The 25136-nt window shown below is 53.6% G+C and overlaps 1 protein-coding gene across 3 annotated transcripts in view; it reads right to left on the bottom strand.

Annotated features, from left to right (window-relative positions):
* The window catches only part of RFX1 (regulatory factor X1), a 51785-nt gene that overhangs the window by 5486 nt on the left and 21163 nt on the right, over positions 1 to 25136 (bottom strand). The window contains exons 5-20 of one of the 3 annotated variants that reach the window (XM_034793146.1): positions 22344 to 22439; positions 18596 to 18691; positions 16937 to 17032; positions 14902 to 15024; positions 13302 to 13396; positions 11705 to 12014; positions 8815 to 8996; positions 8147 to 8266; positions 7738 to 7853; positions 6898 to 7016; positions 4601 to 4710; positions 3387 to 3538; positions 2772 to 2869; positions 2313 to 2462; positions 1186 to 1394; positions 941 to 1094 (exon numbers count right to left, since the gene is read on the bottom strand). In XM_034793146.1, coding sequence (XP_034649037.1) covers positions 941 to 1094; positions 1186 to 1394; positions 2313 to 2462; positions 2772 to 2869; positions 3387 to 3538; positions 4601 to 4710; positions 6898 to 7016; positions 7738 to 7853; positions 8147 to 8266; positions 8815 to 8996; positions 11705 to 12014; positions 13302 to 13396; positions 14902 to 15024; positions 16937 to 17032; positions 18596 to 18691; positions 22344 to 22439 — 2226 coding nt within the window. The remainder of the gene's footprint in view (positions 1 to 940; positions 1095 to 1185; positions 1395 to 2312; positions 2463 to 2771; positions 2870 to 3386; positions 3539 to 4600; positions 4711 to 6897; positions 7017 to 7737; positions 7854 to 8146; positions 8267 to 8814; positions 8997 to 11704; positions 12015 to 13301; positions 13397 to 14901; positions 15025 to 16936; positions 17033 to 18595; positions 18692 to 22343; positions 22440 to 25136) is intronic. The other 2 variants (XM_034793144.1, XM_034793145.1) reach the window with 2 other exon arrangements.

Genomic DNA, 25136 nt, shown 5'->3' with positions numbered 1-25136 from the left:
CCCCCCCCCCCCCCCCCCCCCCCCCCCCGTCTTCCCACCATGGAGGCAGGATGATAGCAGGTGGGTTGGGGAGACCAGCATCCGCTCCCCCTCTCCCTCTCCCCCATCGCAATGGGCACCTCCACCTTCCCCTCTGACAAGGGGGTGGCAGGACTTCAGAGAAACACATTTCCTGTATGGGATCGTCTAGTCCAGGGCATCAGCCCCACCCGCTGCACCAGCTCAGAGCAACGGCCCATCTCGGCTGGTAACCCCGCCTCCCCTCTGCACTGGATCGGAGCAACGGCCCATCTCGGCTGGTAACCCCCTCTCAGCTGCACTTGATTTGGCCCACCTAGTCCTTAGTACGGCAAGGCAGGGTGATACAGGTGCCTCAGAGGAAGGCCCCCGCCACCCCACAGTGCAGCTGACCTAATGCTCTACAGGGGAGGGGCGGAACTTCCTTCCTGAGCCCAGACGTTTGCAGTCGCCTTAGCCCTCCCTGCACCTGCACTGCCAGCAGCGTTCCCAGCCAGGATGAAATTCTCCAGCCCTTTCTCATGTCGAGTTTGACCTGATCCGGCCCCATAAATCCTGGAGCAGGAACCCAGCACTGAGTCATGGCAGTTTCCCCTTTTTAAGCTGGGTTTTGGGGAGATGGATGAATTGATCTGACGGCCAGAAAGGACCATTCTGACCTCTGGGACCACACTCCTGCCCCGGGATCCTGCTGAGCTACAGCGATGTTTCCGAAAGACGGCCCGTGTCGACTGAAAGAGGGCAAGTGCTGGACAATCCACCGGGTGCAGGGCAGCTGGTCCAATGGTTAATTCCCCTCCCGGTTAAAAATTTGCCCCAGCTTTGGCTCCCAGCCATGGGGTCTGGTTCTGCCTTGTCTGCTGGATTACTGAGCCCTCTGCTCTGAGATCTCCCTGTGAAGCGTTGACGGAGCAGCACCCACCTCTCCCATGACAGCGATGGGGGTCTCTCCCTTGGCCTGGGCCACTCGGTGCTCTATCAGATAGTACATGTACTCGTCGTAGAGGAGCCGGATGAGATGAAAGGAGCCGAAGCTGGCGGCGCTCCTCAGGGTCAGATCCCGGATTACCATGGAGCTGTGGAAAGAGAGCCCGGCTCTGGGGTTACCCCTCCCTCTGGGTCAGTCATCCAGTCCCAGACTGGGAGAGGAGGAGGGCAGGAACGTACCTGTAGAAGGACCACTTGAGGAGGAAAAGCTTGGCGGCCTTGGGGAAGCTGGAGCTGCCCTGGTGGGGCTTGAGGACCTGGGTGACCACCCCGTCCAGCCACACCGCCCACTGCTCCAGGGAGTTCTGCTGCTGCAGGGTCAGCTTGAAATCCTGCTCCAGGCGCTGCACCACGCGGTCCTCACAGCGGCACACCCACGAGGCCTGCTCCTGTGGGTGGGGGAACCACAGAGACACCGGCACCTTCAGAGAGGGGAGCCAGGCGGCCGAGGGCCAGGGCCAGGGCCGGGCACTGGAGGAGTCGCATCCCGTGAGCTCAGCCCCGTCCACACTGTGTCCCCCCGAGGGGCCAGCTCCATTTGCCTGGAACGCGGGGAGTTCAGAGTCCCCAGGAATATCCCACTTGCCAATGGGCAGAACCCTCGGGAGCTGGGGGAGTCCCTGGCCTCTGCTTAGCAGACCCACTGGGATGGTGGCGCACAGGGAGGGACGGAAGGAGCCAGCCTCTGTCGGGGGTGCCCCGGGCACCTCAGGCCCCCCCACGCCCATGGGAATGGCTGGCGCGTGGCACCTCTAACCAGCAGGCTGGCGGTGTCTCACATTAAACATCCGGCAGCAGGGGCAGCTTTAGAGAATTTGGGTCTAGATCATTCGGATTCACAACCTGCTTTATCCACATTCTCCAGAGGGCGCAGAGAGGTGACAGGCCCCAGGCCCCGGGATGGAGCTGGGCCTAGAATTCAGAGGACCTAAACCCCAGTCCCCTGTTCTAACCACTAGACTGTGCTGCCCCCGTTACCACAGCATTGGGATAAGAGGCTGGTGCCAACGGGTTCTGGGTCGGCTGTTGTGTTACTGTTCAGTCCCCCAGGGCACTCAGCAGGACTCCAGACTTCATGGGCACAGAGAGTCTGGGCCAGTCTCCTGGGAATCACCTACCAGCTGTACCCGCTGCAGAGGATGAGAGAAGCCGATCTTCACTCAGCTCCCTCTGAGCTACGCTGGCAGGTGGGTCGGCAGCTCTGACCCAGCCCAGGGGGTTCCTGCCTGCACAGCGCTGGGGCAGACAGGCAAGCCCCAAAAAATGGCTCATCGTGCAATTGGCCAGGGGAGGAGGGATTCTGTTACCTGGACGTTTGCAAAGTCCACCCGATTGAGGTCGCTCAGCATCTGGTTGATCTGGGCCGTATTCTGTAATACAGCCCGGGCAGCCTGGGCGAGGTGGTTCAGGGAGGTGTATCGCCGCAGAGTCTGGGCAAAGGCACTTGCTGCTGCCACCTGCGGAACAGACAGGGGTCAAACCCCCAGAGAGCGGGCAGGTTCCACGCACACAGCCTAGCTACAGGACAGGCACCGTGCCCTACGGTTGGGCACTGAGAGCTGGATCTGACGCCGACCAAGCGCCGGAAATCACTGCCCAGCACTGCCCAAGGGACGCAGAGCCACGGACCACGTGACAATGCAGTGTAAGGATCAGAGAGACAAGAGCCTGGCACTGCCAGAGATCAGAGCCTGGCGCTGCTCAGGAGACACACTGCCGAGGTCTGGGTCCCAGGCCACCCCCCCCAGGTGCCTTGCGCATCTCACCTTCACTCGGACCATCTCTTCAGGAATATTCATCATTGCGTTGGTTAACCAGCTTTCCAAACTCTTGGCGAAATTTCGGATCGCTTGCGTCAAGGCACCTGGGATAGAGAGGGGCAGTGAGACCCTCGCACAGCCACGGATTGGCCAGCTCAGGACTATGGGGAGGAGCCCATTTCTTGGCGTGGCACTGGACTGATGGCTTCGAAATCTAACCCTAGGGGACAGCAGCTAGGCCTGGAGCACAAAACCTGCCCAGGTGAGGCAGTGTGGCTTAGAGGATAGAGCATAGGCCTAGGCCAGGCCTTGGGAGACCCGGGTTCAATTCCTGGCTCTGCTACTGGCCTACGGGTGACCTTGGGCAAGTTGCCACCCTGCTCTGTGCCTCAGTTTCCCCATCTGTTCAATGGCGCTAACGATACTGATGTCCTTTGTACAGTGCTTTGAGATCTACAGGTGGGAAGCTGTCCTACGTAGGAGGGGGCAAGATCAGCTGTGTTGTGGAGGTACCATCACAACTCTAGTGTGGTGACCGTGGGACCAGTGTCCAAGCCTCCAGCCCTGTGGAGTCAGCGCAAGGAGCCAGGCTAGGCAGCTCTAACTCAGCCCTGCACTTACTGGGAATGGGCCGGAGAACGTCGGGGATGAGGATCTCCACCAGCCCCTGGTACAGCATGTTGTCACAGTCCTTTGTCCATTTCAGGACAGGTTCGTATTTGGACAGTATCACCAGGCAGTTCTTTGGGAGACGCTTCTCTGCTTCATCGTGACTAGACAGACACGTTTGCCCCAGTTAGTGCATATAAGAGCCACATATCAGTTCACCCCAGAAACACTACCGCCGAGGCCCCGTGTGCTTCATACCATGCTAGAACTAGGTTCTACAGTCAGGCCTGCTAGGTTGCACAGCAGTCTAGAAACCCTATGGAGCAGCTCTGTTGGCCTTGTGGTTAGAGCACTGGACTGGGATTCAGGTGTCCTGGGTTCTATTCCTGGCTTTGCCATTGGCCTGCTAAATGCCCTTGGGCAAGTCATAGAAGTGGAATCATAGAATATCAGGGTTGGAAGGGACCTCAGGAGGTCATCAAGTCCAACCCCCTGCCCAAAGCAGGACTAATCCCCAGACAGATTTTTGCCGCAGATCCCTAAACGGCCCCCTCAAGGATTGAACTCACAACCTTGGGTTTAGCAGCCAATGCTCAAACCACTGAGCTATCCCTCCCCCCGTCCCTCAGTTTCCCCATCTGTAACAGGGGGTGAATGATACCATCGTCCCTTGAAAAGAGCTTTGAGATCTACCAATGAAAGGTGCTACGCACGAGCTAGGAATTATTTCGGACAACGCTCGGCTGCACTCGGGGAAGCAGGAACATTTAGCAGTTGGGAGCAGAGTGCTTGGGGAGGCAGTCTTGGGTTATGGAGAGGGTCTGACTGGCTTCTCCGTCTCCTTCCCCACCCCAGCATCTCTTGACTGCAATGAGCTGCCCCAGCCCCTGCCCTGCCACAGCGCTGACTCACCCGCATTAGCAGGCTGTTTTTGCCGAAATGCTCAGCAGGGAAGGAGTTAATGCGATGATGATAAACAGTCATCAGCTATCTCCAGGGGTGCTGAATGGGGTGGTTCACACCTCCCAGGTACTAGCTGCAGACTCAGGCGGTCTTCCCGCCACATACACCATTAAACCAACTTTTTCCTGAACTGAATCTTTAATTCTGCGAAGACCGAGGGCCACCCACTGCAGAGGGGCTGGAGCAGTGCCCCAGCAAGGGCCAGCTCACTCCAGCCCCCGCTGCCATGGCAGGGAAGAGAGGTACGGTTCGCGGGTACTCACACTGCTATGGGGGTGGCTTCACTGGGCTGGTTCAAGTTGTACCTCCAGAAGGTCTTCCATAAGGTCTCCACCAGAGTGAACTGCAGGTTTATCATCACGTCCACAATGGCCTGAAGAGAAGGAGCGGTGGGTCAGCACTGATGTAGGCCATGGGTCAGTAGCTATGAGGTGAGTGGCCCCTTGTCCCCAGTCTTCTGCCCTGGTCCTCCTAAGATGTTCCCTTTAGAGCACGCCCCAGGAGGAGCAGCTGCATGGGGGGGCCTGAGACGAAGAAGACCAGTGGGAACCTCACACTGAACTGGCCAATGGGGCATTCAATGATCCATCTGTATTAACGCAGCCCTGGCGCTTTAAAATCCCCCGGTGCTGCTGGACAGGAACAGCTACATTTGGACAGGAGCTCAGTGGAAGTCACCACGCAGGGCTGGAGGAATTTTAAAGGGGCAGAACGGTACCACTATCTCCCTGAAGGAGGATGTCATGGGGAGGCCTGTGACAGATCAGTTCACCTTCCCAGGTGGGAGAATGATTTTGGTCATGTGACCGGAAGATCATGTGACTAACTCAGGCCAGACCTAGGGATGTAGGGTCTGAGGCAGATCTTAGAACTCCAGCTAGGCAGAAGATTCAATGGATTCCGAGACCTAAAGGGACCACTGTGATCATCAGGTCTGACCACCAGTGTAACTCAGGCCAGAGAACTTCCCTGAAGAAAATTCCCAGAGCAGATCTGTTAGATAAACATCCCCGCTTGGTTTAAAAGATGTCAACAACAGAGAATTCACCACAGCCCTGGGTAAGTCGTTCCAACAGTTAAGTGTGCATCTTATTCCCATTCTGCATTTGTCTAGCATCAACCTCCAGCCATTGGATCGTGTTAGACCTTGGGCTGCTAGATTGACGAGCCCTCTATAACCCAACCTCTGTTCCCCAGGGAGGTACTCACAGACTGTGATCAGGTCACCCCTTTGTTAAGCTAAACAGACTAAGCTTCTTGAGAAGCGGGGGAAGCTGCAGCTTCTCTGAGGAAACAGCTGCAGGTGAGTGTGACAGGGAACGAGACTGGTTCCTGCAGGGAACGACGGGACTGTTGGACCAGAACACAGCTCTGGGAAGGAGAGGGGGTGGGGGACGACGACTCCTGATTCAAGGAAAGAAACTCTGATCTGGGGTTGGGCCTGGAAGACCAATGTCTGTATGGCCTAAATAAACTGGATCCTGCTCCAGAAGGGGAATGTTTTAAAAGGACATGGACTGGGTGAGCTATTCAGGGGTCCAGGAGGGGAAACTGAGGCAAGGTAGTGCAGAAGCACCGATGAAAGCAAAAAAAAAGGTCTACATTTTTAGGGGAAAATTTAGATTCCCCCCCCCCCCCCCCCCACCACCCACACCCACGAAAATTAAAATATTTTGACCAAAAACCTAGAGGTTTTGATATGGAAATGCTGCTGAAGGACCTTGTGGGAGCTGTAGTTCAGTACCTTCGTGTTCCTGTTGTCCTCTATAGGCTGGACTCTTGTGTTGGGCTACATCTCCCATGATGTATTACAGACTCACCTTTTGGAGGAGGTGGTGCACCATGGGAAATATTGGCAAGTCCAGCCCATAGAGAACAGTTGTCTTATGTCCCTTATGAGCCAGGCTCCCCAACTAGATTACATGTCCCATGATGCATCATGGCCAGAGAAATGCAATATGCACCATCTCCTCTCTGGAAAGGAGACAAAGGTGCATCATGGGAAACAAATTATAAATATAAAAATAAAATAAATTAATGGAGATATCCCATCTCCTAGAACTGGAAGGGACCTTGAAAGGTCATTGAGTCCAGCCCCCTGCCCTCACTAGCAGGACCAAGTACTGATTTTACCCCAGATCCCCAAGTGGCCCCCTCACAACCCTGGGTTTAGCAGGCCAATGCTCAAACCACTGAGCTATCCCTCCCCCCTGTAGTACAAAATGGTAGCACAGCCCACAGAGGAGAATGAGAACATGGGGTAACTGAACTACAGCTCCCATGAGGCACTGCAGTGGCATAGCCAAATTAAAAACAGATTGGTTTTTTGGGTGCTTAGTTTTCTACACAAAGTAGACACTTCCCCTTCAATTTTCCATTGAAAAACAAATTTGATGGGAAAATTTCATCCAGTCCTACATACAGGCCACCCAGTGGGAACAAGGTCTGTCCCTACCAGCCTGTGCTGGATTTAAACCAGTCGCCATGAGGCGAGAAGGTCCATGTCCTGTTGCCAGTGCTTCCCAGGGGAGATTGCCCCTTTCTGCAGGTGGCCCCATACCTCACAATGCTCTCGGTAGAGCAGCTGGAAGGCCTTCACATCCTCTGCCCCGATGCCATCAGGCAGAGGTTTCCCTTGTAGGTCTATCTCAGAGAACTCGGAGAGGGTCCGTGACGCATCTATGGGGAGGGAGATGAAATCAAGCCAACGTGAGGAGAGAGCAACAACACGACTGCCTTTGAGGGCCCGAGGGCCTTACTAAGCTTAACATCCATTGGTTTTAATGGGTCTTGGCCTAGGTATGGCCACCAGAGTTTAGCTCGGTATCTCCAGCTTCCCTGGGCTGAGAGAGAAGTTTGGACTCTGTGGCCCATTCAGTCCCTGGCCTCTTTGCTGACGCTACCAACCACACGTCAATCAGTGAAAGCAGCGGTGGTGACGTCTGGGATGGAGACACAAATGAATAGGCTGAGACCCACGAGCACATTTCACGCACTCACCGGATAGCAATGATTTGACCACTGCTGGCCGGTCCTGGATTTGATCTGGCAAGCTAGAGGCGAAAGGCCCCTCTGCTGTTCCTCATGCCCTGGAATTCTGTGTTCCCCTCAGTCCCCTGGGTTGAAATTTAGGACGTGAACAGAACTGATCTCTAAGTCATGAGGGTGCGCTGGTAAGTGCCCCGCTGGCAGTGTAGTGGATCCATTGTGAGGACCCCACCGAGTCTGATACGATTGTATCATGAGCTTCAACCTCTGAGCGCTGACCGTTCCCACCTCCCTCCCCCACATAAAGCGCGAGATAGGAAACTGCGCTCTCTTGCCTTCCATCGACTCAGTTCATTCCTGTCCCAGCCTCAAGGTGCCACGTTGCTAAACGTGCTCTACCACCAGGTCTTACCCAGGAACTGCTGATACTGCTGCACTTGAGCACTGATGTCAGACAGCCCGGAGCCCGGCTGCTGGCCCACCGCCGCCCCGTTGGTCATCCCCTCCATCTTCTGAATGGGCTTGAGTCTGAAAGGCAGAGGAGCCAAAGGTCAGGTGCCGACAGAGTTGCAGGCCTGCGAACCAGGACGGGAAATGTGGCCCCTGGGAGGGTCGTTGTATGAGTGGTTGCGCCCTGAGGTCACATGGGCGTGGAAGGGTGTCGCAGGGGATTTCCCATCCAGGCACTTCAGACAAGAGCAGTGGCCCTCTGTGTCTGTAGTCACCAGTGACTGATGGTGGATCCAGACGGGATTGCTCCGGCTGGGTGCGCAGGAGCATACGTGGGTACCCACGCGGCTCTACGCCGCGCTGCCTCCTACCTTTGCTTCTGGGAGAAGGGCTGCTGCCTCATGGCCAGGTGCTGCTGATCCTCCATCAGGCGCAGCAGTGGCGAGTTGGCTTTGATGCGGAGGCCGTAGTAGTGGTACTTGGAGTTCCCTCTGAAAGGAAATCAGGATAGATAAGAGCTCCGGGGAAACACAAACCCACCGTCAAGTGTCTGGTATCGAGGAGGAAACATGATTCTGCATTGCCAGATTCTGCTTTCCCTTACCCCAGCCCAATCCCATCAGCTCCAGTGGAGTTTGCTCTGGATTCATGCCAGCATTGCAGAGATCAGAATCCGGCCCTTCAGCTCTGCGTGGGATGCCAGGAGAATGGGAATCAGGCGTCTGTATTTCCAGTTCTCATGCAAAGCAGTTTTCTGCAGCTCTTAGCAGGTGTAGGAGCCCGGCTGGGGCTGGTGGCAGCGCACCCACAGATGAATGGGAAACGAAGCAGCAGCCCTATACTAGGGGCCAGCACAGACCTTCAGCATGACAGGCCTAATCCTGTGGTTTTGCTGAGCACCCTCGGTTTGCCCGGATCTCAGTGGGTGAGGAGGCCACCAGCACCTTGCAGGTCTGGAGCCTGAAGTTCCCTTCTTGCTACCGGTGAATGTTACCCAGGGCATGGTGGATTGTAAAGGGTTAATACCCCCAGCCTTTACCGTGTGCCAAGCCTGCGGGTGCGGAGTCCCATAAACACGGATCGGATCAGCTTGCCGAAAGACGCTGCGTTTACTGGCTCCAGTTTCTGCTCCTGGCAGTGCAGCAGGTAATGGCAGTAGAGAGTGCTGCGCGGCAGGCTCACGCCCTCGGCCGTCTCGTAGTTATCCAGCAGCCACTGGACCTTCAAAGAAACCCAGCAGCGGTTAGAGGGCTTCTTCAGGGCCACGACTGTGTCCACCAGACCCCCGCTGGCACAGACCTCGCCCCTCACATCTCCCACACTGACCCCGCTGTCTCCTTCACTGCCCCAATACAGGTGTCGCCGGCACCCTCGTTAGCATTACCAGCATTGGCCCAGTTTTCAACCCCTGGCACTCCCTAAGCCAGTCCCTGTGGGCTTGGGCTGAACATAAATGGCCATTTTAGGTGCCTACACGTGGATTTAAAGGGGCACAAGTCAAATTTACTATTAAAGCAACCACTCCCCCTGCCTGGGGGCTGCGTTTTGCACATACTCGCTACCAGGAGACATTCCACTGTCTTATGAGCATTATACCTGGTAGTCAGTGTTTGTAGGACTGGGTCCTAGGGTACTAACAGGCCCCACGAGAGGCAGTGTGGCCTAGTGGATAGAGTACTAGACTGGGACTCCGGAGACCAGGGTTCTACCCTTTAGCTGAACATACACATTTGCCACTGGCCTGCTGGGTGATCTTGGGCAAGTCCCTGCTGCTCTGTGCCTCAGTTTCCCCATCTGTAAAATGTGAATAATGATACTGACTTTCTTTTGTAAAGCGCCTTGAGCTCTATGGCGACAATTGCTAGGTAAGAACCGGGTGTTAATTGTGAGAAGTATTATACACTTCTCCAGCCCCTTCCACCCAAGAATTCCAAAGTACTTTGCAGGCCCTAAGTTTTACAATCCAGCCCCCTGCTCCCCCACCTCTGACACAGGTTGCTGTTGTGAGCCCCATTTCCAGACTTGTCCAAAGTCACACACAGCGCGTCGGGGCAGAGTTGGGACTAGAACCTCAGAATCTTGACTCCCAACAAGGCGTCTAAATGACAAGACCATCCTCCAGCCCTGGAAGGGTTAAAACTGACCCTTTTTTGACTCCCTTTGAAAGGATTAAAACTGACATGATGAATATCAAAAGTATTTTAAAAATCTAATTAACTTTTCCCTCTTTGCACTAGTTCAGGGTTCTGAACTGATGTGGGCTTGGATAGTGAAGACAGACTAGTCAGTTTCATAGTTGTTTCTAGTCAGTTTCACTTTCTGGCTCTCCTATGCTAGCACAAGGCTGCAATATTTGAGCAGTAAATGCTGTGGTTTATTTGTTTTGTTGCTTTAAATGTTTCCATTGGATTTCTGCTGGTCTTGGGTTCAGACAGAACTGATTTATACAAAGTATTCGTTGCCAGATTTAAGACGACAGTGTCCAAATTAAGAGCCCAAATGTGGATGTCCTGTTACGATGCGCAACTGATTGCAAATATTTGATATAATGGAAGTACAGTAACGAACCAAGCCAAGTTCTGCTATAAGCTATACCACAGCAAGTCCACTGGAGTCAGGAGTGCAGGCTTTGACCCAGAACTATGTAAAGAAGACACTGTGGGTTGGATTCTCTGTTAAACCAGTGTGAAGCCAGTGTAACCTCACTTTTACACCGAAGGACCTACTCTGGTTTTACACTAGTATCCAAGATCCGCCTCCAGTGGCGTTATTCCAGATTTCACTTGTGCGATTTGCATCAAAATCTGGCTCTGTTGCTTTAAACACGCAAACAGGATTTAAAAAAAATCAAAGTGCTTTGAGTCAATATATCAGATGCTCCAAATAGCTGAGGTAAGGCGCATGTACAACCTGTCCTTCCCAGAGCTCTTAGACGGGAAGATCTTTGGACAGGGGCCATCTTTCTGTTCTGTGTTTGTACGGTGCCCAGCACAATGGGATCCGGAGCCCGACAGGGGCCCCTATATGCTACCGTAATATACCTAATAAATATTAATGATACCTCTCAAACTCCAGAGCTGTCACCGATGAACAATTCCCAGCCAGCAATAACCCTACCTACACTTTGCCCAGCAACAGCGTGTCTCATTCGAAGATCTCAAAGCTCTTTACAAACAGCAGTTCATTAAACTTCCCAATCCCTCGCCGGGCAAGTCAGCACCATTACACCGACCTTAAACGTTTATCGTTCCTTGTTACCACAGTAACGCCAAAAGGTCTCAGCTCACCTTGGATCCTTGTTTACAGTGTCTCGGGTAAGACTAAACTCTTCAAGGCAGGGACAATCTTACCATCTAAACAGACTGTGGGTGGGAGGGGAAACTGAGGCAGAACAGAGGACTCCTGGTTCCCTTATCCACTGGATTTCCTTCCACAGGGGCAACAGAACCCAGGAGCCCTGACTCCCAGTCCCGATTCTAACCACTAGCCCATGCCCTCCCTCAGTCACAGCCCTCTAGGCGTATAGGTAAGTCCTGGTTTGGTTTTATGCTTTGATGAAGTTTTATTTTATAAAATCAGAATATTTTTAAAAAAGTCTTTGCAAAACTGTGCCACGATGTAACTAAACAGCCCCTGTGGGGCAGGGGTGTGTGGGGAAGCCACTAGCAGAATTGCATTCTGGGACATAGCACAGAGCTAGTGAGTTGGGATGGATCCGAGCTAAACCCGGCGGAAAGGCAGGCCAGGACCATTGTCTAGCCCATACATGCTGACCTCCATTCCCACGCGGCCAGGCCCTGCCTCCCGATCCTTTAGGCCTGGTTCCGCGTTTGCAAACAGCTGAGAAGGATGAATGTATTCCAAAGGGGGGGTTCCAGTTATGTGGTCCGAAAAGGAGAAGCAGCCCCATGGATGTCTTGGCGACTTACGGTTGCTGGAGAGGCACGTGTGGTGTGGGAGTAAGACTGACTGGAGCTTCCTAACATGTATCCTCCCTGAATCACATAGGTTCCCGTTCCGCCACCACCACCTCCTCCGCCGCCTCCGCCGCCTCCTCCGCTTGGATTGGCTATGATCTGCCCTCCGGAGACGTACATAGGGACGGATCCAGTGCTGGCCACGGTCTGGGAGGTTGCAGGAGTGGTGACCTGCGCCGGGGTGGCTTGCGATTCATAGTAATTAGCTCCTGTGTTCTGTGTATAGAGAGGGGTCTCTGTGTACGGGTAAGTGCTGGAACGTCTGAAACAAGAGGGAGGTTTAGCCGAGCTGTGGAGCAGGTGCCGCTGCCGCTGTGCAAACAGACATTTCACATTTATATAGCCCCTTTCATCCGCCAATGAAATGCAGCCACCGCTGGGGTGGAACACAGCATCTGATTAATACCACAACAGTCTACGGCAGGAAATGAAGAGAAATCCTTGTATCCAACAAAGTGCAGGGTAAATTTAGCAAGGCAGAACAATTATCCAGGCTGGAATTTGGCCGGGGTGATAGGGTTAATATGCCCAGGGCCTCAGTTCTTCATTTCACCAGAAAGATGATGATAATAATACAGTGGTTTCCATACCTGGATCTCAAAGTGCTTTACAAAGGAGGGCAGTATAGTTAACCCCATTTTACAGATGGGAAACTGAGACACAGAACTCATCCAGCAAAGCAGTGGACAAGCGCTTGTTAGTGCCACGTTGACACCACTTCCTGCAGCACTCTAGCTGCCAAGTTTGCATCTCTGATTCTCTCTCTCTCTCTCTCTCCACCCCACAGCCCTCAAGGACTAGGACAAGCTGACCCCTCCTCCCCCTAGATCAGTGGGAGCAAGAGAGAGTGGAAAGCGGAGGGGGGAGTCTGTTGGCCAGAAGCAGGTGGCGGGAGGTAGGGGGTGACGGAGGTTCCTGGGTAGCTATGGGGAAGAGGAGGTGTATGTGTTGGGGGAAGTGAGTGATGGAGAGGGTGGGGGTTGCCTGGGCCGTTGGAGTGGCTGGTGAAAGGATGGTTTGGTGAACGCCTGGCAGCTGGGGGGCAGAGGAATGCCGGTGGCAGTTGGCTGAGTGTGGAGGGGGAACCAGAGCCAGTCGGCTGCAGGGAGAGAGGTAGCCTGGAGCCAAGAATGGGCCCCTCCGTTGTATGCCCCCAGCTGCCGCCTCTTCCACTGTTTCTGGCTCAGATTCACAAGGGAATCAGTATAAACAGGAGCAGAGCGGCCGCCCGGCTGCTTTCGCAGGGCAGGACAAGTCATGGCAGGGCAATGCCTGCTGCCTGCCTACAGCCCCACTGGGTGCAGTTAGTCAAGGCGGGCGCGGGGCTGCAAGGCCTAGCTGTTCCTTGGAGTCTGGCTCTGTGAGAGCTGAGAGAGCCGGAGCCTGGCCTGGAAAGAACAAAGCCGGGAGGCCGCTGCCCTTTAACTGCCCCCACTGACATCTTGGGAGGCCAGCACCGAAGATCCCTGGGAAACGGGGGCAGTGAACAGGGTGCTCGCCTCTCTCGCGCCATGAGCCGGGCTGCAGTGGCTTGGCGTGGGTCACTTACATGGTGCTCGCTGTGTAACTGGCGTCGCCTCCTTCCACGTACTGCACCTGGTTGGGATAGACATGCTGGACGGGCACCTGCTGCAGCTGCTGCACCTGAACGAGGCAGGGGAGAGAAATTCATAACAGCCCGAGTCCTTCGGTACGACTGTCCCCCTGCCCGGCTCTCACATGCTTCCTCTGAGGGGCTCAAGGCCCTCTGCACCCACTGAGCATCACAACCCCAGCAACGGGTGGGCCAGTATTCCCGTCCCTTGCCCCCTGGGGAAACTGAGGCACAGAGGGGTGATAGTGATTAAATACTGACTTGGAGGGGAAATTACACGTAGACTGGAAGCTCTTTGGGGCAGGGACTGTCTCTTTTTTTGGTCTGTGTTTGTACAGTGCCCAGCGCACTGAGGGCCTGGTCCATGACTGGGGCTCCAGGGCATTACCATAATACACCTAATAAATACTGTACGGTGCTCCGAACAGTGGGGACCTGACCCTAGGCGCTATGGTCATACGAATAATAAATACTAATCGTTACACCGCGAGTCAGTGATCGAACCCAGGAATCCTGTCACCCAGGCCCCTGATCTACCCAACAGCCCCCACAGCCTCTTAACGAGCAATGAATGTTTCCTCCAGGAAGCTGGGGTTCCTGCTAGATAACGAGCTGTGTCAGCTGTTCGAAGCTCCTATTTTCGGAAGCTCCTGCTTGTATCTTGTCACTGTTTCCCCCTCACACACACACACACACACACACGCGCACACACACACATGCGCGCACACACACACACACTCTTACAGGTTTCCAGTGACACTGGCCAACGCAATCGCCTTACTTTATAAATCCTGCGACGTTACTACTCAGACTATTACAATTTCTGAAACTGTTCCAACCCCGTCCATCACCAAGGGATCCCCAGTCATTTTATACCCACCACTAAAGGGCCCCACCCTCTGGGGTGGGGTGCAGCAGCTGTCTGACAGCTGCCTAGCAACCCTGAATGAGAGTTTATGGTAGGAAGCGAAAAGGAATCCTGCATCCAACTGAAATGACAAGGAGGATTTCAGGGAAGCAGAATGTGAACTGCCCGTCCTGGCGTTTGGCAGGATATTGGGTTTAATGCAATGGGACTTACAATGGCCAGAAGTAGCCCTGCCCGTGGGTTTCTGAAGGGAAGAGCTCAGTATTCTAACTCACTCGTATTTTACAGTGAAATCTGCTGCACTGAAGCAGAATTGTTTGTGAACGGGAATGAATTGGTGCCAGTTCTCCCATGTCCCAGCCTTGTCTCTGTGGATGGAATTCAGGCACCTCCCTCCCTCCCCCAAAACTCGGCTCCTGGGCTCCTATTTCACTCAAATCCGAGACACAAACCAAATATCTGCTTTCAAGAGGTCCAAGAATTTCAGTGCCCGTGGCAGGGACTGGCCTAGGTGGGTAAGGAATGAAGGCAAAGCGGGGATCCCCGGTGCAATGCTACTGGCTTCAGCAGAAGGAAGTAGTCCGTGGCTGGGGCTGCTGGGTGGTTCCAGCTCTGCTCTCTGGAAGGAGCAGGGAGGGCAGAGGCAACCATTCTTGGATCTCCCTGGGGAACCTCTCCAGGACCTACTTTAAGAGCTGTAGCTGCTGTCCCAAACACTAGCACCTGAGGGACTCTCTGAATCTTGACTCTCTGGTCGGGACTGGCGTGATGAGAGGAGAGGAACGGCAGCTGCTCAATCACCACCTTTTGCTGCGGGAGGAGGAGGTGCTGAGGAAGCATTCGGACCAGTTCCACCCACTGCTCCGAAGTGGATTCTAGCGAGTGGAGATAGTGGAGCCTGTGCTCTTGGCTGGCTAGACAGCAGCTGGCCAGCGGATGCGTCCCGCTACTACACTCTAAGGAGAGAGGATGCTGCACTGCCCGCGGCTGCTGCTGCTCACTGTTCCTAGCCGGACCAGGGAACTCACTGCCTGCGCTCTAAACAATAAACAGAAACACTGAGGAAATCAGAGCTGGCATTGCGCCCATGAGCTGTTCCACTGCTTCCCTGCTCATGGGGGAAGCTCCTGCTCAGAGTTAAACCCAGTCGCTACTTAATACACCACAACTGTACTCTGCATTTACATGGCATCTCCCATGCTGAATAACAGCAGGGAAGGAGAATTATTCCCATTATACAGATGGGACAAGAGAGGCACTGGAGGTGACGTGACTTGGGCCTGTATTCTCAAAGGTACTGAGGCAGCTAATTCCCATAGATTTCAGTGGAAGTTAGGAACCTAAATACCTGTGAGAATCAGGGCCTTGGTTAAATTGACCCAGTGGGTGATCTGGGAACAGAACCCAGCTGTCCCAAATCACAGTCCCCAGCTCTAACCCCAAGACCACATACTGGTTACTTGGGGGAGGAAGGAGAAGCCCACAAGATGGCTGCTAGCCAGAGATGGGTTTGAGGAGCTTGCCATCTTACGACCCTGTAGTTTGAAGATCAGACTGTTAACTTTTGCAGCACCGGCTCTGTGCAGCGTTGCGAGCAGGTTCCCCCCGCAGGGGGGCGAATGAGATCAGTTAGTCCATGCTGGCTATACAGAGGCAGGAATCTAAGTAAAATTCCGGGAGCTGGATTTGGCCCTAGGGCAGCTCAAAACCAAACGTGTGGCACCAAAGCCTGGGTGCGGGATTTCAGCGTTTCCAGAGCTTCCTTCGTCCCAGCGCCAGGTCTATGGGGCGGGGATAAACATGGGGGGGAAGAGCAACTCTTTAAGGGATGTGAAGGGTAATGGGAACACAGGACTGGCAGGGACCAGTCATCATGTCCAGCCCCCTGCTGTCACAGGCCCCCCTGTCACCTCATCCCATTCACACCCTGAACAAACTCCATCTTCAGAGGAGTCAGGTTGTTGTCCCCACTGCTCCTGTTGGAGGCTGTCCCAGACTCTCCCTCCTGTGAGGGGCAGAAACCTGCTTCTCATAGCCAGCCTCAATCTATTCCTGGCCAGTTTGTCCCCACTGGTTCTTATGCCAACTCTGTCCCTTCGTGCCCTCCCTGGGTCTACCCCCCAATACAAGGGCTGGGATGAAAGGTCAACCCCAAGCACAGACTGGAAGCTCCCTTGCTCAGAGAATGGAAAACGGCCTGGATGAACAGGGACCAATGGGGCATGGTCTGCCAAGGGAATGGCTTGGAGTGGACCTATCAGGTCTCTTCCCTCTCGGAAAGTGTGGCCAGTGAACAAGGAAGTGCGCTCAGTACCGGGGTAACTGGTTGAAATTCCCTGGCCTGGGTTATTTCTATGACATCATCCAGTTGTCACAGGCCACTCAGCTACCCCCCTATTGAGCCCAGTGACTTTGGTCAGACCGGGCGGTTCAGCCCTCGGAGAGTGCGTGCCAGTGGCAGAGAACAGGAGGGAGCGAGGTGCCCCTGCAGTGGCCGGGGATTGATGTGGTGAGATGTTCCTCCAGGGGAGGTCAGCCCAGATGATCTAATGGTCCCTTCTGACCTTGAATTCTCTGCCCAGGCTGGGATCAGCTACTCTGCAAAGAGACGACTGTCGGTCTAGCTGAGGAGCGCCACGGCCGAGGGCAGAGGATGTCTGCCTCAGAACTAGCCGAAGGGCACAGCCCCCAGGCGGCTCGCTACGTGACTGGAAAGCTCTACCTCTTGAGTGACGTGAACCTGCTGGAGTCCTTGCACCGTCAGCTGTTGTACTGTGCCCGATTTCGGGGCCTGGGGGGTGGTCTGCACGACTGAGCGCTGTGGAGGCAAACAAACAGGCCATCAACAACCTCCCCGAGTGAGGGCCGTGCTGGTGAAAGGTACCGCCTCAAGGCCCCAGAGAGTCCAAGGCTGGTTACTCCGAGATCACAACCAGGCAGGGCACGTGCCGTGAAGCACGCACACCGCCCTGCATCAGAGCGATCTCGGGGGTGAGAGGGGAGCTCCATTTGTCTGGCTATTCTCCTCGGCCTCAGTGTTAAGGCTACCAACAAAGGGGTCTGTTAGCGCAAGGCAATGGACAGACCCAGAAAGGCCGTCTTGGCTTTGATGGCACTTGCTCACTGGGTCACTTATAGCCCAGCCCAAGCTGGTAGTAACCAACAGCTGCTCCTATCGGACGGCTGCTTGGTGGCTCCTGGGTGGAGTGAGCTAGGCTACAGGAATGGCCAGGCTGGAGCCAAGCAGCCCAGCGTCCTGCCTGAGAGAGAGGCCAGCACCAGATGTGTCTGAGGGAGGCGTAAGAACCCTCCAGAAGCAGATGTTGGACAATCTGCTCCACATTCTCTCTCAGGCTGGTCTCTAAGAGTCTGTCTGCATTGCAGTCGGGAGGGGTGGGGTTGGAGCGTGTGTAGACGGGCTCAGGCTAGCTTCGATCAGGCTAGCTCAGGTCCCACTAGCAGCGAAGCTGTGGCAGGATGGGCAGTGACGTGGGCTAGTTCCGCCTCCCCAGGACCCTGGCTACATGTTCAAATGGCCCTTGCCAGTGGTGCTGTGGCTTCACTGCTACTGTTATTTTGATCTCGCTCGCTGGGGTTTGTCTACACATGCTGCAATCACGCCTCCCGTCTGCAGTGTAGACAGGCCCTAATAGGCAGAGATTGACTTAAACCCTGAGGCAGGAAATGTAACATCTCTTCCAAAATGGTTGTCATTAATTATAACAATCCTGGGTATTCCTGTTATCCATCGGAGTGGCCAGTCCCTTTTTGAATCTCGTTAAGTTCTTAGCCTCAATGACTTCCTGTGGCAGGGAGTTCCACAGTCTGATTCCGTGTTGTGGGAGAAAGTATTTCCATTGATCAGTTTTCAAGTCACCACCAATTATACCCCCAGGTGTCCTCATCTAACTCAAACAGGTGCCGCTAGAAGTGAGGGCAGCCAAGGATGGAACAGACCCCGGAGATTGAACTCCCCCTCTCGCCCCACAGGGCAGGGCTTGGGCACCCAGGCTGGGGCCAGTGAGTGGCCACATCACTCTGATGTTGCCCGGACTGTATCTGCCCAGCAATAACAAAACTTTGCAAGGTTCATGTTTGTTTCTAAGTAGCAGAGACGGTCTGAGCTGCTGCCTCTTTGAAACATCAACAGCTGTGAGTCGCTATTGGGGGGAAGATACTAAAATTGTATTTGGTAGCTGTTGTGGTGGGGACACTTTTCTCAGATCCGCGATCCACGATCACACCCAATGGAGCTCCAAAGCCAAGCTCTTGAGAGCATTTACTACCATCAGCCCCAGGTGGGGTGGCTTTTCTTTCACCACCAGAGAGGGCTCAGGTGACCCCCCGGGGGGCTACTTTGGGATCTGCAACCATACAGCACCTCTTGCGAGACGGGCACTTGCTGGACTCCATGCACCTGAAGCTGCTGCACTTGTCCTGGTTTGGCGGTGGAGCTGTTGCTCTGGACAGGGGAGTGCTGGAAAAACAAGGAGGAGGTGTTTTATCAGCTGCTTAGTGGGAAGGAGTAACACAGATTGTGTTTCCGTAACACATACCCCCTCCTTCCTGTTTCAGATCCCTCCTGGGAGCTCCTGGCTCTGCCAAGCCCACCACCCACAGCCGTGTGCTGTTCTGAGGGGTGACTTCGCTAGCTGCCAGATCTGGATGGTGCTTTGTGGAACAGATGAGAAGCATGCAGGTTAAGACAGGAACAACAGGAAGTGACAGCAACACAGGAAGTGGGTAGACAAGAGCACAGTACTGTAATGTCACCCTTCCCCCCCCCCGACCTCTGGGGAGACAATGTGAGGAATATAGGAATTGCTAGACTGGATCCACTATCCCAACTTCCATAGCAACCAGTCACAGCTGCTTCAAAGAGGAAGTTTCTTGCTACCACCTCTCAGGCAGGGTTTGCTCCTAACCGCTTTGCCATTCGTTATTCAATCTAATGTAATTGTTCCTGTTATTCATGTAAATGCCCCACCCTTTTGTGAATCCAGTTACATTCTTGGTCCCAATAACATCCAGTGGCAGAGAGTTACACAAGTTAATTCAGAATGTGTAACCAAGAGTGTTTCCTTTCTATATTATTGTCGTCCTCTGCATCGCCAAGAGCGTTCTTGCCTGATTTTTGCCTAGCTTTAAAAAGTAATAATAATAATTCCTAGCTCTTATCTAGTGCTTTACATCAGTAGATCTCAAAGCACTTTATAAAGGAGGTGAATAGCATGTCCCTATTTTACTGGTGGGGGAAACTGAGGCACAGAGCGATGACGTGACTTGCCCAAGGTCACCCAGCAGGCCAGTGACAGAGCTGGGAACAGAACCCATGTCTCTGGAGTCCAGTCCAGAGCGCTATCCACTAGGCAGCACTCCTTTGGCTGGGCCTGAGTTAGCTATTCTAGTGTCCTGCAGTGCTAAGTGCTCAGTTCACACTCGATAATTTGCTCCCAACTGTGGTTTCCAAAGTAGGTCTTTGCCTCCTTTAGCACAACTGTACCGCAGCCTCCCTGCTCCTGGCCTGAACTCCTGCTCCCTTCATGTGTCCCAGGCCAGCAGGACTGGGTCTGCTTCCATCATGTGACACCATCCAATCATTCCCTTCATGGGGGGAGCTCACCCCTTGCCAAGTTCTGTTAGCAAGCTCTTCCTTCCAAGTTTCCTGCACATCTACAGTGTGTAAAAACCACGATGGGGAAAAGAGACATTGCCAAGCTAAAAGATCACGTACTGCCAAAGGTCCTTCTCGGAGTTATTAACACTGGGAAGAATTTCATAACATTTTGACTCTTCATAAAAGATTCCAGGACCAACCTTTCATCTGCCGGGACTCAGAGTCCTTGACATATCTGGGGCCTTCCAGGGAGCCCTAGGTTTGGCCCTGATGTAAAATAGGATCCTGGTGGAAGTGACGTCACTTGACTCATGCACAAGGTCAGTGAAGAACCCTAACAGTCCCCGCTCCTCCAAGGTGCTTAGGAGCCTAATTCCCACGGAATCAATGGGCGTTAGGCACCTAAAGACCTGGGAGGATCTAGACCAAAGTCCCTCGCTAATGAATTACTTTAGACTGAAGCCAGGAGCAGAAGCAGAATAAGAAACATCTTGATCCCTCCCTACCCCCGCCCCAAAAAATGAAGGGCGACCCTCTGATTTCACTGGACTCTGCATTAGCGGGAGGAGAACAGGGCTAGTCAGAGCCGCTAGGGAGCAGAGCCCAGATCCTCAAACGTCCTTCAGCTCCTAACCACCCTTGGGGCCAGCCCCTTAGGGGAGTGAGTGGGGTGAAGGTGTCACTTACAGCTGCTGGTCAGCAGCCAATGAGAGCGCAAGGGGCTGAGAGGTTAGAGCTATGGTAGAAACTGTACAGAATAGAAATATACCTCATTCCCCGCTCCACTACACCCCACTCCCTCCCAGGGCTGAGACCAGAAACCAGGAGTCCTGGCTCCCCACCCCCTGCTCTGATCACTGCACCCCACTCCCCTTCCAGGGCTGAGAACAGAAACCAGGAGTCCTACTTTACTTTCATTATTTCGCTCAGCACAACGAGTGAAAGCAGACTCTGTTTTGTCAGCTGCCCTTTCTGGTCACAAACCCCCCCAAGGCTGGGGGTGGGAGGGGAGTTGTGCAAATACAGCAGGGGAAGGTACTTCCATTTATTAAACAGCTCTACAATGAATCATTTATACATGTCATTACGACATTCTGGCCTGCACTAAAATGTGCCCAAAGCAGAGCCCGAGGGTCTGACCCTGCAGCCCTCATTCCCCACAAGGGTCCCACTGAGTTCAACCAGACAGCTCCACACAGCGCAGGGTCAGGCGGGGAGCATGACAATGGCCCAGACCCTCAAAGCTATGTAGGAGCCGCACTCCGACTGATTTCAATGGGGGTGAAGTGCCTGCACTGTTTGGAAGATCTGGGCCAATGTCCCTTTAGGTTATGAGGATTGTGTATACCCCTCGCTGGCCGTGACAGGGTTACAGGACGCCTGACAGCCCAATTAGCCTCTTCTGGGACATCTGGAGGGCAATGGGGAGAAGCAGCCCGGATGGGCCCTATAAAGGAAGGACTGCAGGGCCAACAGGAGGAGACCCAGGAGACAGGAAGTTGGGGATTTCTGCTCTCTGGGAATGGACCTACAAAGGGATCTGAAGGGAGCAGCTTGTGCTCTGGGGCCATCCCTGAAGGGAGAGGGCAGCCAAAGATTCGTAAACCGGCCTGAGGGAAGAAGCGGCTGGGCAGGAGAAGGCACAGGGGGCAGTACTGTCACAGAGCGACAAAGACTCTGGGGGGGTGGAGCCTGGGAAGGGGGGAAGTTTTCATTCCTTTGAGCTGGGCCTTGGTTGCCCCAGAAGGGCTGGGGCGCTCAGCGTGAGCTAGCCAGAGGGCCAAGTCACTGCACAGACCCCTGACCGCCGGAGGAGCTGCAATGCCAGATCTTGCCACGAGGAGGTGCTCCAGGATGGTGAGTCTATGCCAAGGACACACACAAATTATGGTGGCTTGATCCCCTCCCTCTGTGCCTCTTGCACCCCGCACCAATCCCCTTCCTGTGTCAAAACCGAGATCAGTCTAGATCCCTGGGGGCCATTAGCTCATCTAGCCAGAGCTGTCAAACAGAGGACGGTTCCCCCTGCACTGAGCCCCCTCCCTTGTAAATGAACACTTCAGCCCGAATGATCAATGCCGTGCGACTGTGAGTGACCATGGAGAGCAGCTTTCCAGACCTGCCAGTTACTCAGGGCGCAATGGGGATCACTAAACCATCAAACAAATATCCCTTGAACATGCCCCTGCTCCGGCTTGAGGTCTGGATAGGATCTGGGGCCAAAAGAAACCCTGGTGTCAAACTCTGGGCCAGATCTGGGGCCAAAACATAAACCCAGAGCTAAACACTTGCCAGTGGGGTGGCTGAATCTTTCCCCAGGAAGAGGCTGATGTCTTGCTGTGAAGGTGAAATGCTGCAGCGATGAGACAAGGATGCTGGTGGTGAACTGAAGGGGTGGGGTAAATAATGAGTGACAGAGAGCAATGCAAACAAATCTTCCCACTTTGTGGCTGTCTGGGGGCCTGGTCATGCTTTCCCCAGGCTAGGGAGGAACCAACATCCCACCACCCACCTCCGGTGGAGAATGGACCTGCTGCTGAACACTGTGCACGGCCACCGAGACTTGGCTTCCTTTGCTAGCCTGGGAAGTACTCTGCACCACCAGCCGCTGCAAAGGGAGGATACAAAAGAAGTCCTGGTTAATGACCACCTTGCAGTCAGAGGAATGCCAAGTTCTATTGGCCGCTGGGGAGCAGAGCAGATCGTGGCCGGCGCTGGTCCAGAGAACCGCCCGAGCTGGGCAGCCGGCGCTAGTCCAGAGTGTAAGTGAAGCTGTATTGGCTTTGGGTAACAATACTCACCAGTACAGCCCGAGCCAGAGTGTCATTCGGAACAGTACTCACAAGTACAGTCAATTTCCATTCGGCATGTTCGCTATTTATCTGGACTAACTCCCGCACAGAACCGTGACTAAATCAAAATGACCTCTTTGGCTCCCTGGGCAGCAGAAACCTTCATCTGCTTGTGTATGGCCAACATCAAACAGGCTGCCCACTTGTGTCCCTAGGCAGGGGGCGTGCCATCACTTGGGGACTTTAAACACTAGACAAACAAAGCAAAGAGAGAAATACACTGGCTGGGAAATGGGGTAGAGAATACAAGGGCTTTTCCATCTCTACTTTCTTTGAGTCAGTGAAAATAATATGCAATGGGGCAAATTCTGTAGCGTTCCCTTTTTGTAGCTCTGAGGAACGGCTGCCTTCCATCACGCAGACTAACACCACACTGGCCGAGGACGTTTTATTTCTCTTTCCAAATGCAACTGCAGCCCGCCAAAAACTGGAGGCGTGATGCACCATTTGAGTCCCATTCTCTTCTCCTTGATCCCACTTCCAGGAGATGCCAGCACGCAGAAAATCTTTGCAGCCGGTTGATAGGCGGTTTCTTCACCTGCCTGGCACGCAGACAAGCTGAGATGTGGTTTTAGGTTCTCCGCAGTTCCTCTAGCACTGCACTGTCAAGGCAGCTGCATTACCCAGGAAAAGGCTTTTCAGGTCATTCCTAAGGAGAACATTAGCCGAAACGGCCAAAGGTTAACCCAGGGCACTGTGAAGAAGGCATGAAAGCTGGCCCAACTAGGAATAATGGGGAAACGTCTGGGACAGCATCTTGGCTTGGAGATCTGGCTGGGGAAGAGCCTCTCCAAAGGGAGGGGTGGGAGCTCCAACACTTGGGACTTTAAAATCCGACTGGATAAAACATTAGTGAATATATGAAGTTAAGCCTCTAATACAAGGGCTTGTGTCTCAGGCTTTCTTCCTACTACAGTGTCCATCACGCTAGTCCGAACAGATGGACCTCAACTGGCATGTCTGAAGAGCCCATCACTGAGGTTTTAGGCACTACACACCGATGACAAATTCCAGTAAGATCTGTCCAGATCGGACAGCCAAGACTCCGTCCAAATCTTTAGATGAGCTGTTGGCTGTAGGGTTCTGATCTATCTGGATTTTCTACTGCTCCGATCATTTGAGTGACAGTCTGAGAAAGAGGCAAGTCATGAAGCTCACCCAAAAGTGGCGAGCGCTGACTCACCCTGACATCTTGCTATTGAGAAGGCTTTGTGATGGAGGAGGTCTGACTCATTAAGGTCACTGTAGATCAACATCAGAACCTTGTCAGGGATCTAATAGGAAATAGGAACCCAGCAGGAGCTGTGAAGCACAGAGGTCGTCTGTAGCTTCTTCTGCTTCGGAGATGATTTCAGGCAGGCTTTTGAAAGTCCCAAGTAACATTCTCATAAGAAAGCTAAGGAAATGTGGTCTAGATGAAATTACTGTAAAATAGGTGCAGAACGGGTTTGAAGACCATCCTCGGTAATTATCAAGAGTTCGATGTCAAAACGGGGGAACGTATCTACTAGGGTCCTGCAGGGGTCTGTCCTGAAACAGGCGCCATTCGGTGTTTTCATTAATGACTCGGTGTCACGGAGTATTGGGGGACTCAGGGCCCTGCACCCCCGGCTTCCTGTGATTCACCATGACTCTCAGCCAGCCAGTAAAGCAGAAGGTTTATTTGGATGACAGGAATACAGTCCAAGACAGGTCTTGCAGGCACAGACAACAGGGCCCCCCTCAGTTAGGTCCAGCTTGGGGTCCCAGGCATCCCAGCCCACTCCCCTTGGGGGGTCAGAGCCATCTCTGCCTCCCAGCCATCTCTCCAGCCTCCTTCCAGCACTCTGCCTTCAGCCACCCCTCCCACAGCCTTTTTTCAGTTTCCCGGGCCCCGGAGTCACCTGACTTCCAACCCCTCTGGGTTCTCATGTTACAAGCTCAGGTATGTTCCCTCGGGCCGACTCCCATCCCCCGATGCAGACCATCCTAGTCACACTCCCCTGTCAGCATTCCCACACCCCAGCAAGAACAGTCCCAGTTCGTCACACTCGGATAATGGAATGGAGAGAATAGTTATAAAATCTGAACATGACACCAACCTGGGAGGGGTTGCAAACACTTTGGAGGACAGGATTAGAATTCAAAACCACTTTGAAAAATTGGAGAACTGATCTGAAATCAACATGATGAAATTCAGTAAAGACAAGTGCCAACTACCAGGCTTAAGAAGGAAAACTCAAATGCACAACTACAAAATGGGCAATAACTGGCCCGAGGGTAGCACTGTGAAAAGGAGCAGGGGGTTAGAATGGATCACAAATGAAATAGGGGTGAAAACATTATCTACGATTTGTTCCTATCAGTTTAATAGGAGCCAACGATGTGATGGAGTTGCGAAAAAGGGTAGTATCATTCTGGGGTGTATTCGCAGGAGTGTGGCATGTAAGATATTGGAGGTAATTGTCCGGCTC

Source organism: Trachemys scripta, chromosome 16 (genome assembly GCF_013100865.1).
Source record: "Trachemys scripta elegans isolate TJP31775 chromosome 16, CAS_Tse_1.0, whole genome shotgun sequence".
Lineage (NCBI taxonomy): Eukaryota > Metazoa > Chordata > Testudines > Emydidae > Trachemys > Trachemys scripta.
This window is presented reverse-complemented; position numbering and strand designations above follow the sequence as displayed.